The following is a 16,693-nucleotide window of genomic DNA, read 5'->3' on the forward strand; positions in this document are numbered from 1 at the left end:
AGTTTCCTCACTCGGTTGTCGTACCACGGTGGCTCTTTTTCATCTCTTACAATCTTGCTTGGCACATACTCATCTAATGCATATTGTACGATGGTTTTGAACTTTGTCCACTGATCCTCAACACTATCTGTACTTGAGACAAAACTTTTGTGTTGAGCCGTCAGGTACTCTGTAATCTGCTTTTTGTCACTTTTTCTAAACAGAAAAATCTTCCTACCTTTTTTAATATTTCTATTTACGGCGGAAATCATCGATGCAGTAACCGCTTTACGATCGCTGATTCCCTGTTCTGCGTTAACTGTTTCAAATAGTTCGGGTCTGTTTGTCACCAGAAGGTCTAACATGTTATCGCCACGAGTCGGTTCTCTGTTTAACTGCTCAAGGTAGTTTCCAGATAAAGCACTTAAAAAAATTTCGCTGGAATCTTTGTCCCTGTCACCCGTTATGAAAGTTTGAGTCTCCCAGTCTATATCTGGCAAATTAAAATCTCCACCCAGAACTATAACATGGTGGGGAAATCTACTCAAAATATTATCCAAATTATCCTTCAGGTGCTCAGCCACAACAGCTGCTGAGCCAGGGGGCCTATAGAGACATCCAATTACCATGTCTGAGCCTGCTTTAACCGTGACCTTCACCCAAATTATTTCACATTTCGGATCTCCATCAATTTCCTTCGATACTATTGCACTTCTTATCGCTGTAAACACGCCTCCCCCTTCACTGTCCAGCCTGTCTCTGCGGTATACATTCCAATCTGAGTTTAGGATTTCATTACTGTTTACGTATGGTTTCAGCCAACTTTCTGTCCCTAGTTGTGACCGTTTATTAATGAGAGCAGTTCTGGGACCTTTCTATAGACGCTCCTGCAGTTTACTATTAGCACATTAATCTTGTTATTCCCTGTTTCATTTTGCCTACTCCTACCTTGCCGCTTTTCAGGAGGCGTCTTGTCAGGCCTAGGGAGGGAATTCTCTAACCTAAAAAACCCACATGTGCACTCCACACGTACTCTGCTACCCTTGTAGCCGCTTCCGGCATGTAGTGCACGCCTGACCTATTCAGGGGGACCCTACATTTCTCCACCCGATAGCGGAGGTCGAGAAATTTGCACCCCAGATCTCCGCAGAATCGTCTGAGCCTCTGGTTTAAGCCTTCCACTCGGCTCAAAACCAGAGGACCGCGATCAGTTCTGGGAACGACACTGCAAATAGTTAGCTCTGATTCCACCCCGCGAGCGAGGCTTTCCGCCTTCACCAATTCCACAAACCGCCTGTACGAACTGAGGATGACCTCTGAACCCAGACGGCAGGAGTCATTGGTGCCGACATGAGCAACAATTTGCAGTTGCGTGCACCCAGTGCTCTCTATCGGCGCCGGCAGGGCCTCCTCCACATCTCGGATGAGACCCCTCGGCAAGCAGACAGAGTGAACACTGGCCTTCTTCTCCGACCTTTCCGCTATTTCCCTAAGGGGCCCCATCACCCGCCTAACGTTGGAGCTCCCAATAACTAATAAACCCCTCCCCCCATGTGCCTGCTTGGACCTTGCTGAAGGACCATTCACCTGGTGCAAGTATTTCGATATTTCGAGTTGACGCCACTTTGGTGACTTGTGTGTTGATGGGGATGAAATGATGATGATAAGGACAACACAACACCCAGTCCCTGAGAGGAGAAAATCTCTGACCCAGCTGGGAATCGAACCCAGGGCGTTAGGTATGACATTCCGTAATGCTGACCATTCAGCTACCAGGGGTGGACATTATAGCTATTAATGATGAGTGGATTATGACAGCATTTCAAATTTTTAAATTCACTCAATAAATGTAAAAATATGGAAATCAGCTTTCTGTTGCCCTTGAAAGCCACTGAATATGAAACCTGAAACTGGGATCATGCCACATGTTAGCCGTTTAGTAATGTAGATTATCTGGTGGATAAAATCTTTAGCTCTTTGGTACTATTCACAGATGACACACAGGAACATGACAGCTTATTATTCAATGCAAAGAATTGTGCATAATCAGGGTTTGACGGCAAGATTGGCAACTGACCCTGACAAATATATATATAATCCAGCCAACAAAAGAGCTCAACCGATTTGAAATCATTTGATTACAGCCCCACATAAATCTAGTCATGAGAAAGACAGATCTCAGATTGAAATTTATTGGGAGAATCTTTAGAAAGTGTAATTTATGCACAAAAGAGGTTGAATGCAAAAATCATGTTTCACCAGTTCTTGACCATTTTTCATTTATCTGGAACTGTTACTTAGTTGTATTAATGGAAGGAATGTTAAAGATTCAAAGATGAGCTGCGCAATTCTGTCCCACTTTGCTTAGTTAGTTTGAGAGTGTTACAGAAGTGATCAACAAAGTGCAGTGGGTGACCTTCTATTGTGCTTTGTAAAGAGCCTTCCTCACAAAATTCTGAAAGCCCATGTTCCACAATGAGTTGCTTCCTCCAAGAATAGTGGAATAGTCTATATGTTTTATGGATTGAAGAATCACTTAGGTGGGTGTGAGTGGACCTGGATAGTGTGGTGTCTATAGTGAATGTAGGTTGTCATTCATGGTTTGCAGCTGTTTTTTTTTTTTTTTTTGTCTTGGTTCAAGTTAATAGTAAAAACAACTTTTTAGACCATAATATGCCTCCCCAAGTGTGGCAACTGCTAGAAACTTTTCTGTATCATCTACTATCCATAGAGCAAGGAGGAACACTACACTGAGGTTTGAAAGAAATCAAGCTGATATACATCATTAGCCTGATCAAAGCCATGACCTAAATCCAACCAACACCAAAAATTAGTGGAAAGCCTTCCCCAAAGATTTAATGCTATAATAGAACTGCATGTTGCATGTTTAGTATCCCTGTAGCATCCCTCGAGCAGTCGCACCTATGTATAAAGTGCACCAAACAAAAATAAAATTGTTTTGCATTGTTCCACTGTTGTTTTGCAATTATAGCCCATACCTATTCCTTCATTACTGATTCAGCTAACTCTGTTCCTTCATTATTGGTTCAGCTACCTCAGTGATAAATTGTGTTGTCATATGTCCAAGTGAGCAGCGGTAATATAAAATAAACAGTGAGCTAGGTCAAAAAAATATATGATCCATGTAAAAAAATTACCCACATTGTGAGCTAGCAGCACAGTCCCACAATGAGGCAGTTGTCTATGAGATAATGAGAAATTGAATAAGCAAGTGGTTGAGATCTGATGCAAATGCACTGTTTAATACTTCGAGTGGGTCATTACTAAAGGGGAACATTTGTCCATGGCAACAGAGCGATAAAATAAAAGTTTAATTCATTATTGTCTAATTACACAGTGTTTCACCACATATTATGTACATTTATTTTATTGTTGTTTAATTAAATTAAGATTAAACTATGCTTTTCCCCTTACATATTTACCACCATAACATAAAGATGGCTATTCTTTACATGTGTACACAGTATGCTGCACGCCTGCTCGTGTTATGAAAATCAGCGCACCCTCTCAAGGGTTAATGTGGGGGGGTCTGTTTGTAATCGCAAACCAGTTTCAGACTAAAGTCACTGGCTTTTGAAAGATTTTGAAAATGGATTAAAGGCTACAAAAATGCTATCAAAATTTAATAATACATAATACTTGATATAAATTAATAAGAAATATTACCTGTGCATCTCATTTAGAACAGACATTAAGATCACTTTGGTTGCCCATCAGAATATGAGTGATGTGATGATGGTGGAGGAAGAGCAAGGGTTGAGGTTGGAGGTTGTGGTGAAGTGCCTGTGGCAGATGCTAATGTTGTATCAAGTTTTCGAGTCTCATGCTCCAGCAGGAGAGCATCAAGTCCAGGATCCTGTGCCACTGTGCGTAAGGAATCTCCAAGTGCCTGTCTTAACTGCTGCATTTCTCGACCAGTTCTTGAGCTCCGTAGTACATAAAGTTGCCGCCGCTTCACTTCTTGTGCCAGCTGCTCCCGCAATAATTGGATCTAAAACATGTACTTTGCTACTCAAAATATGAGCTGTGCCAAACAAATATAGCAATTTTCCAAATTTAACTGTATTCGTCAGAACAAATGTCATGTTGGTTTTACCTGATTTTCAAGACGAAGCACCTGCTGCCGGTGAGACTGCTCCCGAGCTTCCAACAGGCGTTCTGCTTGTAGCTGTGCTGCCCTCACTCTTTCCAGCTATAAGATTTCAGTAATGTATTATTCAAAAGTAATATATCTCCATCCATTTATTTTTCTGCATATATTAGATGCATTAATTACACTGCATTCGTCAGAGCATAACGGGCCTGTCATCTCATCCCTCCTCCTCCCCAGTTCTTTGTGAATGTATACAAACACAGTAATAACAACATCTAATCATTCAGTATCGTGAAATACTCTACTTTTAAAACTGTAATTTTAAAAAGGAAATAAAAAGGAAGTGAAGGAGGAATATCAGTGTGCAACATCCTGTTGACAATGAAGTCATTAGAGGCAGAGCACAAGTGTGAGTTGCGAATGAATGGGGCAGGAAATCTTATGTCCTGTTCAAAGGAACCATCCTGGCATTTGTCTTAATTAAATTTAGGAAAACCACAGAAAACTGAAGCTTGGACAGCCACACAGGGATCTGAATTGCCTTCCTCCCAAGTGGGTGGGCACTACAGTCTCAAAAATTTCAAGGAATGACATCATTCCCATGAGACTGTTAGTTTAAATGTGCACAATGAATTAAAAAAGAGCCCTTATGGACAACATTATACTCCACAATAGTGTATGTCAATAATTTGTGTGTTTCAAAACTGAATTGCAAAGCTCTTTCTCTTGGGTAGTCTTTATTATAGAGCTATAGTTATACCACAGCAGTTACTTAAAGGGATATTACTAAAAACAAAACGAGCTTGTACTTATGTACATTATTTCCTACTGTCTTTGGACAATTCTGTATTGTGCCATTTTTTCCAGGGACAGAAGAGAAGATTTGAGGATAAAACAAGCACTGGTGCCTTTCATTTGGCACAGCTTTATTAATTCTAGTTATGACTGGTGTGTGTGTGTGTGTGTGTGTGTGTGTGTGTGCACGCGCATGCGTGCATTTTGGGGGGGGGGGGGGGGGAGGGAGGTTGGGGTGTACATGTGACATGAGAGCTGATGATGTGAACACAAGCTGAATGCATTAAGATTGTCCAGATATCAGGAGAGATGAGTACCCATGTTAATGCACAGGGTTTCAACCCCTTCTAGTATGATAGACCCCTCATTACCACACTGCAGAGGTGAAAATTCTCACAAAATCACATGGAACTGGTGGCTTTGTTGCAGAAAAACTGGAAGCTGCATGACCCAAAATGTCTGATGGGAGGTACAACTATGTGAGAAAATCCCTCACTTGAAATTCTGTACAATCAAAGACTACATGGAACTTCAAACAGATTTATTAACTCTCCACATTCGTAGTAGTGTACAAGCATTACTATGAAAACATGATTCACAGAATCTCCACAAAAAACAAAGAATAAAAATCAGTAGTAGCTCTGCTATTCTAAGAGCAAATGTGGCGTGTCGCTGCATGCGAATCGCTGCACCCCGAGTGGCAAAAACGTTCAGCTTAACGATAGCATTCTTCTGTCCTCATTTCGCACTCAAGCACGAACTTTGACGTGAGTGACTATTGTATGCGCTGACTGTAGTGTCAGTGTGCAGCATTCACTGTAGGAGCCCCTTTGGTGAGAGCGGAGCATGGTAAGTCTTCTCTGTACCTGGCAAGAAAATGAACGTGTCTTCCTGAGCGAGTCGTGAATTTTGCTTCGTCTTGATGTGGATGAGGTGGTGGTGGAATGGGAGGATGGATTGTAGTCCCTTCCTTCTCCTCTCCCGAATTCTTTGGCAGTGTAGTCAGCACCTCTTTGAACACGTATGCCGACTTAACTCTAATCACCAAAATTATAGCTTGTTTGCCATTAATGAGACTGTCCATGGTATGTAAACTCCTGCACAGCAAAAGGTGTGGTCCAGTGTAGGGTGGTTGCAGTGGCAGTTTGACGGCTTCCGTGCGAAGCATAACATGCGTGCATGTGTCCAGATCCTTATGCACGAACATTGTGTGCTGTCCGTGACTAGTGGCTTTCACTGGTTCCATGCAGTCCACAGTCTTATGTAAATGACGTAGGAATTGTGGTTGATCGTTAACGTCGCATATCTGTGTGGTGTCGACGAATTCACCCAATAGGTGCAGTGACTCTCTATATACAAGCTCTGCTGGTGAAGCCTCAATGTCTGGTTTGAACACAGTCCTCAGACCAAGTTGGACAATGGGCAGTGCTGACATTCATGTGTTCTTGTGGCACATCAGTGCTGCCTTTAAAGTGCGGTGCCATCTTTCCAGCATGCCATTACTAGCCAGGTGGTAGGCTGTGGTCTTATGGTGCGAGTATCCACAGAACTTGGCTACCTGCATGAACAATTCAGACTCAAACTGTCTCCCCCTGTTGGTTGTAATAGGGACAGGGCAACCGAATCTGGTGAGCCATGTTGACGTGAAAGCTGCTGCTAGCATTTCTGCTGAAATGTGATCCGTAGGTACTGCTTCTGGCCAACGCATGTACCTGTCAATCATTGTCATTAAATAGTGATGGCCATCTGAGGGAGGCAGTGGTCCTACCACGTCCATATGAATGTGAGCGAAATGCGCACTGCCATCTGGGACCTCCCCTATTGGAACATGCATGTGGTGGGCAGCTTTGCATAACTGGCAGTGCAGGCAAGCTCTACTGCACTGACGACAATCTCTGTCCATGTCCAGCCACACAAACCTCTTTGACACCAGCGAAACCATTGGGTACACTCCAGGGTGACAGGTTATGGAGGTTATTGAACACTATTTGGTGGAATGCGGTCGATACATATGGTTGTGATCTGCCGTGCAGTACATCGCAGTAGACCTTGCCAGTTTCGCCTGGAATGTCGACCAGTTGCAATTTTATCGAAGTTTTGTCGTCGCGTAATATTGCTTGTAGTTCAGGGTCTTCTTGCTGCGTGACTGCTAGTTCTGTCATATTCAGTGGTTGTGAAACACCAGATATTCTGGATAAGCAGTCGGCCACCATGTTGGTCAATCTGGAAATGTGCAGCAAGTCCATTGCACGGGAGCATTATCTCATACCCATGCGCCTCATAGTGCTGCATTTAACGGTGCTTGTTGCTCGGCGGCACGTGGTAAATGGCGCCGGTAAAAATTCAGCATCCCGAGGTATCCGCATAGCTCTTTTCGCTGGTAGGCTTTGGTAGTTGTAAGATGGCCTCTACTTTTTCTGGTACTGGTGCAGAACCAGAGGACAACATGCGGTGGCCCAGAAATTCAACTTAAGGCTGGCCAAAAATGCATTTTGCAGTGTTTAAAACTACGTCGTACTTCTCCAGCCATTTAAAAACCTCACATAAGTGACTATGGTGCTGTTCTCTGGTTTACGAATAGACCAACGTATCGTCCAGCTATGTGAAGCAGATAGGTAGCCCACACAAGATGGAATCTATAAACTGCTGCCAGGTCTGTGCAGCATTCTGCAACCTGAATGTCATAAACTTTGATATGAAAAATCTGAAGGGTGTAATTATAGCCATCTTGGGAATGTCCTCTGGCATGACTGGGATTTGTATGTAGACATTCACATAATCAATGACGCTCAATATTGTTGAGCCATGAAGATCATGACTGTAGTCACGTAATAACGGTACCAGGTTGTAGTCAGGAATAGCCCTGCCATTGAGCACTTGGTAATCGCCGCAAAGACGCCAGGCTCCACCTTTTTTAGGTACTAGGTGTAATGTTGATGCCCACGGACTGGATGATGGGCAAATGAGTCCCTCCTTCAGCATAAGATCAAACTCTGCCTTTGCGCTACTGCAAGGCGCCTGGGCACTAATCTGCGTGGGTGACATGACACAAGTGGTCCATCAGTAGTCGTGGACAGTGTCGTGCAACACCTGCTGTGGCACTCCCGGTGGTCTAGTTAAGGCTGGAAAATCTTGCAAAATTGTGTGGTACTCTTCATTTGCTACTTGCACAAGCTTGATGTTACTGGTTCTAGCATCGTGGAGATATCCAACGGCTGTCAGACCATTACGGCTGTTCATAAGGCAGGCATTAGATACGTAAGCAAAAGTTTGAAATATGCTAAGAAGTTAGCGCCTATTATTGCCTCAGCCATATCTGCTACTGTGAAATTCCATGTTAACTGTCTGCGCAGGCCTAGATTCACATCCTCACGCCATGTACCATAAGTTGGGATCTCTGTATTGTTAGCAGCTGATAAGTTGACTGCCGTGCATGGCCGGCAGCAACGGAGTGACTTCCTCAGTAAAATACTCAGATCAGATCCAGAATCAATTAGATATTTCATTCCTGAGGTCCGATCCATTATAAATAGGTGCCGAGAGGTGTTGTGCCAGTCAGTGGCACCTACTGATGACCATCATTCGCATTTGGGAATGTGCATGGCCTTGTACACTTTTCCGCCTGCTCACCGTATCTGTTGTGGTACCAGCAAACTGTGGGGCAAAACTGACGTGGTATGCAAAGTGGAGCGACACCTTAAATGCCGTTGGCTACGCCTCCTACGGAGGCTTGTATTACCGCGTGAAAGCAAAGCTGCCATCTGTGCACTTAAGAGACCATCTTGGCAGCCAGGGCATCGCAATCAGTATGTGACACCATAGAGGTTATTGACAGAACACTGGAAGAAACAGTTCTTGAAGTGACCTGCGAGCATGGCATGATGGCATCTTGAAAGCGGTCAACAAGTTCTGCGACCGCGTCCAGTGACATGTCCGACTGCATAGCAATGATAGCTTTTACCTGGACCAGCAGAGGGTTGCTCCAAATCGTGTGCAGGAGGTTGTCAGGATGCCGATGTCCACATTGTTGTGAAGGTCAGAAAGATATTATGAGGGTTTCCTATTGCCCATTTCTTCTTGAGTCAATACCAGATGAAAGCAATCTTCCTGTGAAGCTGGTATATGATGTATGAGCTCTGCTTTTAATCTGTCATACATGTTTTCCATTGGAGGAGCTGTTATTACGTCTTGCACCTCCACAGCACATCGCTGGTTGAGCTGGCTTATGACCAAAGAAAATTTTTTGTTATTGGTGGTTATTCCGGCGTAGGAAAAGTTTGCCTCCACCTCAGAAAACCACAATACGGGATTGTGGGGCCAAAAGTGTGGGAGGCGCACTGCCAGGCGTGATACTGTAGACAGTTCCATCCATGTTTGCAAATACTGTACGGCAAAATCACTTCGGGGTCACCACTGATGGGAGGTTTGACTATGTGGGAAAATCCCGCACTTCAACTTCCGTACAATCAAAGATTAAATGGAACTTCAAACAGATTTATTAACTCTCCACATTCGCAGTTGTGTAAAAGCATTACTATATCAACAAGTCACAGAATCTCTACAAAAAACAAAGAGTAAAAATTGGTAGTTGCTCTGCTATTCTAAGAGCAAATGAGGCGTGTCTCTGCACGTGAATCACCATGACCCTAGCGGCAAAAGCACTCTGCATAAGGTCGGCATTCTTCTGTCTTCATTTTGCACTCGCGTGTGTACTTAGACGTGGGTGACCATCGCACGCACCGACTGCACTGACAGTGTGTAGCAGTCGCTACAAGTCTATAGAAAAAGTAACATCAATTGCTGATCTGGCAATTTTCAGTAACAGTCCACAGTTTAGTACTCACCGCATCTTGCAGGAAATTGGGGTTAGCTGTGCACCAATAATGATAATTTTGGCCACACATAAATAACACTCTTATGAAATGAAAATATTATAATCTCTCACTGAGACAATCAGGATCGTAGGGTCTAGTCTGCAGGTTGGGTGACATGCATACTGGATGAAGGCAATCATTTCCCCTATGACATACTATTTACTGATGAAGCTAATTCTTATACGAATTGGCCGGATGTCAACCATCACAGGATTGATCCATGAAAGACAGCTGATGCATTGTAGTGATGTTTTGTGTGGAATACAGAGTTCTCATATTGTTGGGCCCTTCATTCAAGGTACTTTGATAGCAGTGTGTTATCTACAGTTGTTAACCAAAGATGGTTCCACTGTTGCTGTCTGAAGGCAGCAGGTTCCCACTTTCTTTCACCATGATGGTGGCTCACTTCATTATGGGTTAGCAGTCTGGACATATCCACATATCCAGGAGAACACACACATAAAAAAAGGTTATACTTATGCAAGCTTTTGGAGCTAGTGGCTCCTTCTTCCGGAAGAAGGAGCCATTCTCCGAAAGCTTGTATATGTATAACCTTCTTTTATGTGTGTGTTCTCCTGCTGCCACTTGGTGAGCATTTTTTTTTTTAAATGTATTCAGTACATTACATCACATTGTCAAAAATTGATTATTTTCAATGTTATAAATAAACAGTTTGATGTATGGTACCGGAGAGAGGCTGTCACACTTCTTGCTTTAAATCTATTAGGTTTCTAATTGTGCAGACATGTGAAGGCAAAAATTGCATATTTCAGGGAAAACACTGCTGATGCTTGTGTTCGCATTGTGGTATACGTGTTGATTAAAGTCCAAGAGGAATGGCTGAAATGTATAACAACCACCTTACATCATGTTGGAAAACATGTCAAGCACATACTGTAGCTTCTAAGTGCTACAACCATTTGCCTTGTTCTGTACAAAACATGATGTAACTCGTGAATGAATACAGGTATACTCAAATGCAAGACACCATTGTTATTCTCGTGTGATTCTTTATCCATGTAATGCATCAGTGACCTCCTTCCATTTAAAAATTACGAGTTGGATCCATGGTGACAGCTTTTAAACTTATTCTCAATTAATTTCCTTACCTCTGCAGAACGATCTGGTCTCTGGTCAGAGTGCTGTGAACGTAATCTTGCCAGCTCTGACTCCTTTTCAGCCAGCTGTGCTTCTAACCGCCGCACTTGCAGTCGCAGATCACGGTTCTCCTTCTCCACTGCTTGAATTTCTGCAGTATCCGTCTTTTCTGGTCGCTCATAGCTCTTGCTTCGGCTTGACAACATTGCTTTGCTGCTGCGTTCCAAACTGCGTTTCTCTGCTTCTAACTGACGTACCTAAATGGAGGGGGAAACATAAAGTGGGTCACAATTCTCACTAGACAATAATAGGTTTGGTCTTACATCAGTGAAAGAATATTCTACAGATGAGTTTTAACTCTAATATGAACAATAATGAATTAGAGAATATGATATGTCTTGTGACGGGAAAAAAGGTAATGTGCCAAGCTGAAGTAATATTGTTTTCTGCTATATAATTCTAAATGAATAAATACATCAATGGAAAATTCAAGGTGCAATGTGGTTATGTATAACAGGATGGACCACCAACTGCAAGAGGTGCTGAGCACAGGTAGGCATACAAAACAATAGCAATATTCCTCATTCAGAGTTACACACACACAGTAGTCTAACTCACAGTCAACTGTACCTCTCTGCTAACAAAAACAATGGTTTTTACAACAACAAATGTTCACTAACTGAGAAACAACGGGTAGAAAAGAATTGACTTAAAAGACAAATAAATAAAATCTGAAAGTAGTTGTGAAACATTACTATCATTTCTGTTCATGTAGGGAAAATTTCATAGTGGGTGCTCCATTTAAAACATTTGAAAAAACACCAATAAACATTATTTTCTCACATACCCAGATTTATTTGTAGCAAATAATTTTCAACATGATTACAACACCAGAAATCAAAATAATTTTATGCTGCCCACCTACAGTTTAAAACTTTGTGCTCAATGGATATGAAAATTTATAACAAAGTGAAAGGAAGAGAATTGCTCAGCATAAATTTAGAAACACTGAAAAAATCCTTATATGAGAAACTAGTGCAGAAATGTTACTATTCAGTAGAAGAATTCATAAATGACAACCTGGAAATTTGAGCAGGAGAGAGCAAGTAATTATAACTGTTAATTTTTAAAAGTTTGTTACTTTGAATAAAAATTATTAATCACTTAATAAAGTAATTATTCAGTACCGTATGTTATATTACTGGTATTATAAGGAGACACCCTTAGAGTAGCACTGTCCATGTGGGTGAGAAGGTTTGCGTGCTCCAGGGAAGCAGAGGGCCATGCCGGCAGTTGTGTAGCTACTGGCAGGGCCTCCCAAGCTCGACAGGCCTCTGCAGAGCAGTCAGATAAAGTGTGTCTCACAATGCCCTTTCTTTCCTCTTATCCTATCCTGTTTCCCATCTCTTGTCTTCGGAGATACAGACTTCGTTAGTACTGGCATGCCATCTGTATAGGAGAGGGACAACTCCAAAGCCCGGAATCGGCACTTCCATTAGGCGCAAGTACAGTCCAACCGGAATTGAGTGGCAATTGCCTGCAGCCAACCTGATTCCACACAGCACATATATTTGCTCCTGTGGAAACAGTCAGCTAGGCCGAGAACGTGGCATGAGTATTGGGCAAGCTCGATGTCACCTAAAATCTGCATTCCAGGTGCAGTAGCATCCATGGAGAGGACACTCTAATGGGTGTAAGAGTGGGTGACAGGGATTGCTGTTGTCAGTGGGAGGGCCAGTAGGTCCACTGGCCAGTCACCGCTTGCTTCAAGCTGGGCAGCCCCGGTCAGTTAGGTACTGGTCCGTCCTGGTGCCAAGTGTTCCATCTGGTGTATGGAACACTAGCACTGCTAGAAGTCGTCACCATAATATTGACACCTGCTGCTACAAAAACAAAATAAAAAGTGAAGATATTTCATTATGCACATCGGTACATGGACCATCTCCACTATGCTGCAAGGCTTCCCAGACACCTGTGGAAGCTCCCAAGAGCTCACAAAACGGCTGCTATCGACTTGCAGCTAGTCAGACCCCAGCACTGCAGGAAACCACACTACCAGAAGGAGGCTCAATATGGGAAAAAATCTACACTTTTTCTGGAAGGGCAAAGATGTTGCTAGCCCCTGAAAGCATGGAATCAGTTTTGCTGTCTGCAATGGCTTGCGGTGTTGTAACAAAAACCCGATTGAGATCTCAGAATGCATTATGACTGCATTTCACAACAAATAGTGGACCACTGATGCTGATATCTGTACAAGCACCAACACTTACCTCAGCTGCAGATGCCAAGGGTCAGTTTTATGAACAACTCAGGGATGTGGTACAAGGAGTGCACTCCGAGGACCGTCTATGCATCCTTGGTGATTTAAATGCTCATATTGGTAGTGATTCTGCCACTTGGCCTGATTGCCTAAGCAAGCATGGAGTGGGCAAGATGAATGAAAATCATATACGGTTGCTTTAATTCTGTGCAAAGTATCAGTTGTGTGTCATCAATACATACTTTAAAGGCAAACTGAACCACAGGGTTTCCCGGATGCACCCCTGCTTAAAACATTGGCACCAATTAAATCTTATTCTAACTAAAAGGAAAGATCTGCATTACTTTCTTCACACACGTTCTTTCCTTAGTGCAGAGTGTGACACGGACCATGCACCAGTAGCGACAAAAGTGCACTTCATGACCAAAAAGTTTCACTCTGCCAGAAGACCTTGCAAAACAAAAATTAGTCTTTGCCAAACAACAACACTGCTGCAATAGAAGTATTTAGTGACGTGATATGAAAAGAGGTGGATCCCTGGGACCCAGCCGCTCCTATCTGTGAAGACTGGCAGAAGATAAAATTGCTTCTTACCGTTACAGCTGGAAATGTGTTCGGTAATCTGGAGGCAAAATCTCAGGATTGGTTCATTGAGATGTAGAAGTCCAGAAACCTTTCGTTGAGGCTAAGCGTCAGGCCACTGTCATATGGCATAAAAACCCAGTCAATTCTACACGCAGGGAGTTAAGCAAAGCAAAGGCAGCTGTTCAACACACTGTCTGCAACTGCATCAATTCTTATTGGGGGCAATTTTGCACTGGCATACAGGAGTGTTTCAATACTGGCGACATTCGTGGTGTGTACTTGAGCATTAAACGGGCCATTGCACCCATTCCAGAGAAGAGTGTACCACTCAAGGAAATAGATGGAAAAGTCATCACAGATCGAAATCATCACAGATAGAAATCGTCTATTACTCCATAATCTACTCACATACCATCAACATTAGTCCAAACACAGTGGATGAAATTCCTCAGATCACACTTTACCATGCCTTGGATGTCACGCCTACTATGGAGGAGCTTCAAAGAGCAATTGCACATCTTAAATGTGGGAAGTGGCCTGGCAAAGAAATTGTAAAACTTAAGCCAGTTTTTCTGCTGCTTCTCAACCTCTTACTGAAATGTTGGGATGAGGGTACAACGCCAAAAGACATGTGTGATGCCAATATTGTTGATTTATACAAAGGTAAAGGTGATCATGGCGATTGCAACTGTCACCATGAAATCTCAATTCTGAGTATACCTGGAAAAACATTTGCCCGTGTTGTGGTGGACAGATTTCACAAGCTTGCAGAGCACATATACCCTGAGGAACAACGTGGGTTTCGTCTCTAATGATGTACAGTTGATACAATCTTCACACTCTGGCAAATTCAAGAAAAGTGCCGCAGAGCACTTTTCAAGTACAAGCAGAAAACCCTTCTGTTCATCGCCTTTATCGACCTAAACAAGGCTTTCGACACAGTCAGCAGAGGACTGAATGCAGTACTTTTGAAGATAGGGTGTCCTCCAAAGCTCTTAAAGATGATCATGGCTTTTCATGAAGATATGGAAGGTGCTGTGGTCATTGAAGGAATCACATCTGACCCATTTGCTGTGACAAAAGGGGTTCATAAAGGTTGCGTGTTGGCTTTCACTTTGTTCAATATTTTTTACTTACCACTCCTCAAAGTTGCTTTTGGTGAAACTAACCTGGGCATTCATCTATGTACCAGAGCTGATGGGAAGCTCTGCAACATTTCTCTATCCAGATCCCAGCACTTCGGAGAATACTTGCTTGTAAATAGCCTTTTATCTGCTGACGATGGTGCATTTGTAGCACATACTCAAAACGATCTGCAAGAGTTTGTGGATAAATTCTCTACTGCATGCCTATAAATGTAAAGAAGACAGTTCTCATGGCACAAGGATACACAGATCCATCTGTCATCAAACTGCATGGCTCCTTGTTGAAGGAAGTCAATAAATTCTGCTATCTTGGTTCAATAACGACAGAAGGTCTCTCCCTGGATGATGAGATAAATGCATGAAATAGGAAGGGCTGCCAGCACTTTCGGAAAGTTCTGTACACGAGCATGGGACATCAATCTTACATTGTCGACAAAAATACTTGTGTATCAATCATGTGTGCTGAGTACTCTCCTTTAAACACACACTTATTGCTCTCATAATTTTAACACTGCAAGGTAGCTAAGAAATGCAGTGATGTGCGAACTTAAGAAAAATGTAACAGGGGAATTTGTGAAACCACAACAGTTCTCAAAAATTAACTTTCTCCCTCTAGAATACCAACAAATAGTCTCCACTCACCACAACTGGACAATTACACAACATCAGGTTTGAAAGGAAAATTGCGTGAGGTTTTTAATTTTAGCATGCAGTACAATCAGAATAAGAACAGCAGCAGTTCTAGTGCGTAATGGTGCAATCTGCATAATCTTTTAATACCAGAGCAATACATCAAAAACCCAGAAAATTGTAAGATATGTTTATATCCAAGTGCAGACATTGCTCACTCACTTACTGAAATTAAGCTGACTGACATAATAGATGTAATCACCAAAATTTCGTATACCCCATTTTCACTAAACAGTTTTATAGTTCTTATTTATCATAAACACAGCAATCACACTTTTCCTCACCTTGTCTGAGAGTGCTTCAACACGACCACGTAATTCAGAGCGGTCCCTTTGGGATGCAGCAAGTTGGCGGTTAAGCTCATCATCACGGCCAGGCAACTGTCCAGAGGTTGCGCCATCAGATGGCCAGGCAGCCAAACGTAATTGAGCCTCTAGCCCTGAGCGCGTGACTTCCGCATCTGCTAACTCTACTTGAAGACGTTGTGTCTGCTCCTGCAACTGCTGCTGTGAACGTCGAAGCTCTGCATTGCTCTGTTGCGCTGCGTCTAGTCTCTCAGACAGAACACGCCGTTCATTTTCACTGTTGGTTAAAGACTTCTGCAACTGTGTAGTAATTTTACCATTAGGATAACATTAAAATATTATTTTAATAACTTACTGAGAATAATTTTATATATATGAAGCTACGTTTTACCAGAAATATATTCTCATATCCAAACAGAATTTTATGTAATGCAAGAAAAAAGAAAACAACAAGTAATTTGTCTCCTTTATGTTCCTTAAAGCTGTCCATCTTTATAAGGTGACTGTCAGTGAATCACATTTATTCAACTTGAGACATGACAGGCCCTATGGATGAATGCCTTCATAAATGAAAATGTCATGTTATTTTACACTGTGGAGATAATTAGTGTATGTAAAACACTTACATGTAACACAGAAGCACAGTTGGGAAGGAGGAAGGGGTGGGGAGGGGAGGGGAGGGGAGGGGAGGGGAGGGGAGGGGGGGGGAGGGGGAGAAAGGGAAAGTGAAAGAGAGAAAGAGAGAGAGAGAGAGAGAGAGAGAGAGAGAGAGAGAGAGAGATAGGGTTCATTACAATGACGATAGAGAAATTGGACAGAAAATATAGACGGGAAAGATTCTAAAATGA

At 42.6% G+C, this 16,693-nt stretch overlaps 1 protein-coding gene across 1 annotated transcript in view; it reads right to left on the reverse strand.

The window, feature by feature from the left end:
• LOC124595467 (rootletin) overlaps positions 1 to 16,693 on the reverse strand; it is a 252,703-nt gene that overhangs the window by 16,082 nt on the left and 219,928 nt on the right. The window contains exons 29-32 of the mRNA XM_047134220.1: positions 15,825 to 16,145; positions 10,872 to 11,117; positions 4,097 to 4,192; positions 3,667 to 3,991 (exon numbers count right to left, since the gene is read on the reverse strand). Of these exons, the coding sequence (XP_046990176.1) occupies positions 3,698 to 3,991; positions 4,097 to 4,192; positions 10,872 to 11,117; positions 15,825 to 16,145 (957 nt within the window). The 3' untranslated portion in view covers positions 3,667 to 3,697. The remainder of the gene's footprint in view (positions 1 to 3,666; positions 3,992 to 4,096; positions 4,193 to 10,871; positions 11,118 to 15,824; positions 16,146 to 16,693) is intronic.

The sequence above is a fragment of the Schistocerca americana genome, chromosome 2 (genome assembly GCF_021461395.2).
Source record: "Schistocerca americana isolate TAMUIC-IGC-003095 chromosome 2, iqSchAmer2.1, whole genome shotgun sequence".
In the NCBI taxonomy this organism is placed as follows: domain Eukaryota; kingdom Metazoa; phylum Arthropoda; class Insecta; order Orthoptera; family Acrididae; genus Schistocerca; species Schistocerca americana.